This window comes from Botryllus schlosseri, chromosome 8, assembly GCF_051294905.1.
Source record: "Botryllus schlosseri isolate E-star chromosome 8, Bs_hap1, whole genome shotgun sequence".
In the NCBI taxonomy this organism is placed as follows: domain Eukaryota; kingdom Metazoa; phylum Chordata; class Ascidiacea; order Stolidobranchia; family Styelidae; genus Botryllus; species Botryllus schlosseri.
The window spans coordinates 6,215,033-6,223,191 of record NC_137243.1 but is presented as its reverse complement, the minus strand read 5'-3'; the positions used below and the strand labels follow the sequence as shown (position 1 = coordinate 6,223,191).

The 8,159-nt window shown below is 42.4% G+C and overlaps 1 protein-coding gene across 1 annotated transcript; it reads left to right on the top strand.

The window, feature by feature from the left end:
* The first annotated feature begins 4,844 nt into the window (after positions 1-4,844).
* On the top strand, positions 4,845-7,039 carry LOC145445000 (uncharacterized). Its single transcript, XM_080323086.1, has one exon. The coding sequence runs from the start codon at positions 4,907-4,909 to the stop codon at positions 6,890-6,892; it is 1,986 nt and encodes a 661-aa protein (XP_080179212.1). The 5' UTR covers positions 4,845-4,906; the 3' UTR covers positions 6,893-7,039.
* Positions 7,040-8,159: the final 1,120 nt, after the last annotated feature.

Here is an 8,159-nt window from a genome sequence, read left to right as displayed (position 1 = left end):
ATTGTGACAGATTAGAAAATAAACTTCAAAAATTTCTATATCAAACGGCTGTATGAGCAGGCTATTGGGAATTTGAGAACAAAAATGAGTTTGGACAGTTGGATATTTCATCTCAGACCATCTCATGCCATGCTGTTGATGCGAGTCCTGACGCGAAACTGCCCCGTGATTTCCCTAATAAAAAAGAATACAAATTAGGTTTCGATCATTTTGCAAATTTAGCCGTTTTACTGGCGAATAGCCAGCGATGACACTGTGGTAACCATATACCATCGAGTGCAATAGATGGAATAACCGAATGAGTGCTATTGCTTCTAATCGAATTATAAGTAGATTAGGTCTGAAAAAGTCCATCTTGTGTAGTGCATTTAGTATTAAACGACTGCTTGTAGTACTTGGAAAATTAGAAGTGCTTCGTTTTTAATGCCCACTTCTTGCTATTGATTACACTGGTCAACAAAATGAAAAAAAGTATTTTTTGGTTGAACATCGAGGAGCCGTTTCTGTGGTTTTCAAGGCTGCTGATTACAAATGTCACATTAGTTTTGCCAGATTGGCTCTACAAAAGAAGATATTTATACCCATAAAAAAGCTTCAAATAACTGTATTTACCATTTGCATATTTACCTTGGTAGGAAGTAAATCTTAGATTTTTCTACTGTTATACTGCGCATAAATAGATAATTGATTATGATAAACACTCATGTCGTTCTCATTTATTCCATCAATATTAACATGACCTGATGCAAGAACTTAGTTTGTTATAAAAACAGTTTGTGAAGCCTAAAAATTGTACTCTTGCACAATGGAAATATATATTTCTCCCGTACCAATTGGTCATTCTACCAAGATGAAAGAGGAGTATAAAGCTATCTAGGTTGTCCCTGGAAAGCTTAACTAAAATACTCATATACGTCTCATCTCTTTTCACTCGTAAAGTGATAATTTTCCATAAATCCGACAAAGTGGGTATATACCGGGTATCCATATAAAACGAGAAGCTTAAATCTGGAATCTTTGATGGATCTCAGATTCGAATACGGACTAAGGATTACAATTTCATATCAAGAAAGGTGCTTACTGCATGGAATCGCTTCTAAGATGTTGTAAATAAGACTTTCTAGAAGATCACAAAGCACCCAATTACAAACAGCTGGTCCGAGAACTGGTATCTGTATATGGAAACCTTGGAGCAAACATGAGCATTTAATCCCACTTCCTGTTCAGTCATCTTGATATATTTTCTGATAATATTGTTGATTAGAGGGCATAGAAAGGGGAAAGGTTCCACCAATACACCAAAACAACAAAAGAAAGATATCAGTGCAGATGCGACGAACATATTACGGCAGACTATTGCTGAACCTTTCGAAAAACTGCACTAAATTGCTTTCAACCGATAATAGTACAAGAACCAATGTTGCTTCAAGATAAGTTGGTAATATTATATTCCAACTAATTATGTTGAATTTAAAATATTTGGTTGACATAAAACTGATTCAAATATTGCAACGTTAATTGAGTGTTTGTATTTAGTTAAATACTTATATACAAACATGATTGAAGTTTATTTGTGTACATGATATCCGTGAAAGTCTCCAATTATGATAAATCTAATACCCCGAAAGATAACTCTGTTGATGTAATCTGATTTAAAACAGTCTTCAGCGTGTCAAAATAATTATTTCTGAACTTTATAGTACGACTGAGCCGATTTTGTTATCTTAGTCCATACAGCGAAAATATGAGATTTTAGTCAAAATAGCCCCATGGATTATCTCCAAAAATAGAGCCAATTTGAAAAAACTAAGGTCATATTCGGAATCAGTGCCCTTCAGAACCCCTAAAACCACTTTTACTTTGTCTGCCTAAAAATATGTGTTGACCAGTGTTATTATTGATAAGTGATCGAATGGTATCGTCCAAAAATGCATTACATCGGAAATACGTCAGATTATTATCTGCCTACAACAAAATTGGTTCAATTACGCAGGATAACACTTTGTACAACACTGATTTGACGATAATATGACCGGTAGTCAAGATAAGAAAAAGATTTTATTAACATGCCAATCAAGTAACGCACATCTTTAGTATAGACCTACTACTTTTGGCTAAGCAAATAGTATTATATTATTGCGTATTACGTGCTTTTAAAGCAAATATTATTATATTATTGATGACTCTCCCTCTCTCTCCCTCTTTAGTATCGTATCCTCTGTCATTTGGAGCTAGCATTGGAATAACTTTTCGCATGTTGCAAATCTGATATCTGTACCTTATCCGATGTCTTGGATTCCGATTTGCGTTTACTCTCATCGCGACACCATTGCAAGAAAACATTTATTATAACTTGGAAGACTTGCGTTCAAAACTTTCTCCTAATTGCCTCGCGGTTAATGTTATTTTTTCGAGCTGTTGAAGTTGCTAATGAGTATAGATCAGTGGTTCTCAACGTGGGCGATATCGTCCTCCAGGGAGCGATTTGGCGGTCTAAGGGGGTGAAAATAACGAAGGGGGCGATAGGGGGGCGAAAACGGACGAAGGGGCGATAGGGGGCGAAAACAACGAGGGTGGCATTGGCACGTTCAAACGGCTATATTGAAATCATGACCGTAACTGCCGCACCCCAAACCCCCAATTGGGGGGCCGAAATCGAAGGGGGCCCAAAATTATTTCGTGAATTACCATAAAGTATGGAGTATTTTTTTAGAAATTCATGCAACTTTTGTTAAAAATTTTCGCGCTGTGCGCGATTTAGTATTGTCATATATTTTCATTTTGGGAACCCTTCCCCAAAACAAAAATATGCATGATTTATGGAAATGGAGAAGTAGGCGTCGGCCATCACTGCGCCACGACGCACCAATACATATGAATGTATAGGCCATGTAACATGCAACTCCAAGAAGTGTGCCAGAACGATCAGCAGCGAGAAGACCTTGGACGAAAAGGAATGCCCTTGTGCTGACCGAAAACTGCGATATACATTGTCCTTAGGCGCCTCAATGGCTGGCGTCGAATGTTCCTGTCCTGGCGATCGGAACCCGACAAGACAAATGCCACCCCGCAGGGAAGAATTATATGCCACTAAAGAAATACCCATTCGAAACAATATGCTTCTTTTAGTTTGGTACGTTATGGCGATATGCATATCTTTTGACATAGCAGATATAGGAGGTCATGAAATAGCATCATGTAACGAAGTCAATAACGAAGGGTCCGCCCGAAGATGTTTAATTATTATTTAGGGGTCCTACCTTTTTCAACACACCACACTCAGCTCTACCGATAAATCTGATTACGTGAGCAGAGAGAGGATAAAAAATTGATAGCAATATATATGCAATTCCCGACCATATTGACCGATTCAAGCATGAATTATATAAATCTGTCGCGTTTCGCGCGTTTATGCGAAGTACGGTGACTCACCAAACAGTACATGAAGTAGAGTATATCTGATATGTAACGACAAAAAGCCCACTGGTTGGGGGGGGGGGGCTGGGGTTTGGTTTATCACCCTATCGGGACCCAAGACCAAGGTTTTTTTGGGGGGGGAGCTGACGAAGTGCTGTTACGGTCCTGATGGGAGTCAAGTCGGAGAAATGACCTTTTTTTTAGTCAACTCACGAACATTTAGCTGTATGAAGTGTAATTTCGAAGTCGAGTCGAAAAGTTGACCTTTTTTTATTAGTCAACTCGCCGGTGATCCCAGATTGTATGCCCATTTTTTGGTTCCCAATATTTGGGGGGCGATGATTGGTGTGGAGCTTCAAAAGGGGGCGATGAAACAAAAAAGGTTGGGAACCACTGCTCTAAAATATCGACGAGTCGACTTGCTGTTTCCTGGTCTAATGCGGAGACCACGTAGTAGAACTGTACTGTCTGTTGTGATTCCTCGAATCTGGAATTGGGCCTCGGCCTGGCAAAACCAGGTGCGCGGCTGAGCGACCCAAAAGGAAGGAAGTTTGATAGCCACTGCGTTCTCCGCTGGTGTATCTAAACCTGCCTGGTCCTCGAGATTCATCTAGCTGCATGAACTATCCAGAATTCTCTGGCTCGCGGGGTCACCAGTTAAGCGGGCAACAAGTTCATTGTAAGCAGCACTTGAGCGAACTGCCCATAAGCACAATCAATGGCTTTATATATAAAGAGACATGAAAATAAGAGAAAGCACTGTACGCTTCGATAACCGCAGTGGTGGTGCCGCATGTTGTCGCCACAAGGTTACCCTTAAAAACGCAGCACACCAAATTTGGTTCAATTCTAACGAGTATGAGCAGCGGCAGAACCAAATAAAATTTTTAATTCATTAGGGAAAATCAAAATCAAAATCAAATTTTTCTGTCAACCCCATGAAATTGTTCTTCAAAGGCGATGTAAAACATATTTGACTCAATTCCAACTAGTAGAAGCGGAGTTATTTTTCTTTTTCGTTGATAAGTCTCGGATTATTCGTAATTGGTGGTATTACTTTGACAATTTGGCACGCTGCATACGAAAGGTTGCCGACTCCTGGTCTACTCTGTATCAGACATGGGGTGATTACTTCATGAATGTAATCGATTGCGATTACGATTACTTCAAAATGCTGTAATCGTCGTAATCGATTACGATTACTAATCGCGATTACCCCATGTCTGCCTGTATACTGCCTATACTACGCAGCAAGTCCGAGCTGTAGGTAATCATTACAAGCAATCAGCTAGCAGAGCGAGAAATACAAGTTTGCACTCGGCGACTGACTATGGCGACAAATTAATGTGATGATGGTACCAATATTTACCTACTATTAATGTTTCTCGTTGAGCTTTCTAGTGGGCACTGGAACTAATGTTTACTGAAATCAGAAGCACCGTCGACTTCTGCGAGCATTTATTTTTCGTTATAAGGTAGCGAGCACAGCATGTCAGATACGTCAGCGCATCGGCAACGCTTCAAAGAAGCCCAAGCTGTCAAATTACGGGATGGAATCCTTGAAATGAGATATAGCGAAGAAATAACCGATTTCAAGGTTATGGTCGGCTCAGTTGCGTTTAAAGTTCATCGGCTTGTTCTGGCTGCTAGTTCGCCTTATTTTAAGGCAATGCTATCACACAATATGAAGGAGACTATCGACGGCGAAGTCGTTATGAAAGAAGTTACACCAGGAGCGATAAAGGCGTGTATTGAATTCATGTACGCGGGAGAAGTTGATTTAAGCCAAGCAGAAATTAGTGATATTCTATATGCAGCTGCTTTCATGCAGCTAGACCTATTCCTTGAATTCTGCCGCGAATATCTTGAAGAAAACATAGGAATTAATACCGCGCTCCATGCAAGACGCATGGCATGCGCATACGGTTTCGAAAATGTGGAACTTGAGTCAACGAAATTCATTGAAGGCAATATCAAGGATATATCATCAAGTGATCAGTTTCTCAGTTTATCTGTAGATGAGGTCGCTGAACTCATCAAAATCCTTGATGCAGATAAGGAAACAATGTGGCTAGGGGTGATTAACTGGATCCGTCATGATGCCATCGAAAGGACCGACCATTTAGCGCGGTTGTTGACACTATATTCAGAAAGTAACATTAAGTTGGAAAGTTTCATATTATCATCGTGGTCCGAAGTCGAAGTCAAACATTCAAAACAGTGTCGAGAGATAATACAAGAAAGATTGGTGAAATTGACACCTGATAAATTGGCGCTTATCACCAAAACAGTCTGCTGTCAGTTAAAGGAAATTCTACAACACTGCGAGCTTGACGGTGTCGCTGCTATCAATGACACTCTAAATGAGATTCTGATATCCAACTTCGTAGAAATATCGCGGAAGAACGAATTCAAATCGTTGCTGTATGGCGATGTTGCAACGTGTATCCAGAAAAATAAATGTTCTGAGGAGGTGAAATGGGAGGCTATTTTGAAATGGACCAAGGCCGAGAAGCAAAGAAAAAGTCGCTTCCCCGATCTATTTCGACTTCTAAATTTCGATGCAATGCCTGTAAACTTTATAGAAGCCAATGTACGTAATGAAATACTTGTTCGGAAATCTAGCGAATCCATGGCGCTATTGATGGATGCGTTTGTAGCAAAAGTCCGAAATGGCCGACGTGGTGGCAACGGCATACCTCAGCCACCGACTGGGTCTCACCTAGTTGGTGTCAATAACCGCCCGCCGCCTCCACAGTCATCAAGTCCGCCGCTTCAATTGTCATCGAACCCGCCGCCTCCACCGCCATCGCGTGGGAATGGTGGGCCGCCGCCTCCACCGTCATCGTGCCCGCCGCTTCAATTGTCATCGAACACGCTGCCTCCACCGCCAATGCGTTGGAATGGTGGGCCGCCGCCTCCACCGTCATCACGTGGGAATGGTGGGCCGCCGCCTCCACCGTCATCACGTGGGAATGGTGGGCCGCCGCCTCCACCGTCATCGTGCCCGCCGCTTCAATTGTCATCAAACACGCTGCCTCCAACGCCAATGCGTTGGAATGGTGGGCCGCCGCCTCCACCGCCATCGGGTAGGTATGGTGGGCCGCCGCCTCCACCGCCATCGGGTAGGAATGGTTGTCCGCCGCCTCCATCGCCATCGGGTAGGAATGGTGGGACGCCGCCTCCACCGCCATCGGGTAGGAATGGTGGGCCGCCGCCTCCACCACCATCGGGTAGGAATGGTGGGCCGCCGCCTCCACCGTCATCGCGTAGGAATGGTGGGCCGCCGCCTCCACCATCATCGCGTTGGAGTCGTGGGCCGCCGCCTCCAGCGTCATTGCCTGGGACTCGTAGGCCGCCGCCTCCAGCGCGTGGGCCGTCGCCTCCAGCGTCATTGCCTGGGACTCGTCAAGTTGGTGGTAGGAACGAGGCACCACCGCCGTCTCCGCCGCCGCAACCATCGTCTCAGCAATAAGAAAACACAGATTCGAAGCCGTCTATGCGAGATTTAGAAAATAACTTGGACTCGTAGTTTGGCTGCTGAACCTTTCGATACTTTTGGATTCTGCTCCATACCTTGCTAAACTGTTGAAGAGTAAATGCATCATTAAGCTGTCGTAAATGCAAGTAATGCATGTGACGATAGACTCGTGAATTTGAACATTTGAGTCACATTGTACCCACGCAGTAACTGCGTTTCGGTATTTAAAGTAACAGGGTGCGCGATGCTCATGTATAAAGTTTTCTGATTATGGCTTCGAAACTACAGTTCGGGGAATTCCGGCAGTAGCATAGGCATGCAATCGGTGGCTATTAGCGATCCCACCAAGACCTTGATCTTGTAATAGCATTCATGACCTAAATAGAACATTAAAATAAGGACAGTCAAAATAAATTGTAATTATCGGTTGCCACCGATGCTTAGGTTACACCTCTGTACTCGCGACAGCGACATAATTAATCAATAGTAGAACCAAAGTCATGCAATGCAATAGGCAACAGACAAGTAGTTAAAAATTCCGCCAATACGTTCGTGGCTATATTGAAGTTATTGGAATAACTTAAGGGACCAGTATTTATGTATTACGGGAACCAGAACTGAAAAATGATGTGTAGGCCTATCATAAAATGTCCTTTTCAAAATATTTAGCGTAAAACGTTATTGCGTCTCGGCTAGGGTTACCATATTTTGAGATACGAAAAGAGTATACTTTTCACAAGTCACAAAAGATGAAGTATCATTCATTATTACGAGAAATTTAGAAATTTTACTTCTAATATTGATGGGTTGACTAAGAAAGGTAATTTTTGCGACTCGGCTACCGAAAAACCCGCCCCCACGCATGACCGGTTAAGAGTTGAACTTTTTTAGTCAACCTTGCCGTGGAAATCCAGATTTCACGTCTTTTATGGCATTTTTTACTTTTCTCTGTCCGATCGCCTGACTCTCAAAGCTGTTCAGGATGATATTTGACTGTCGCACAGGAACATTTTACATTTCTTGGAAAAGGGGGACAAATCCGCCGAAAGTAGGACATATAATGGTAACCCTAGGAGACTCTCGATAGCCCCGAATTGCAATTTCGGTATCTCGTACGTACTTGAAAATGTTGATGCGACTATATTAAACATGCGGTCAACGCCTACGTCGAACGATCGATAAGTTTCATTGCTGACGGTTAGGCGTGTATGGACTTTGGACAAGGACATGTTTGCGGAATGGACAACGGATAACTTTAATT

Excerpts from the sequence above, each read along its gene's own strand:
- LOC145445000 (XM_080323086.1), top strand. The coding sequence starts at position 4,907 with ATGTCAGATACGTCAGCGCATCGGCAACGCTTCAAAGAAGCCCAAGCT.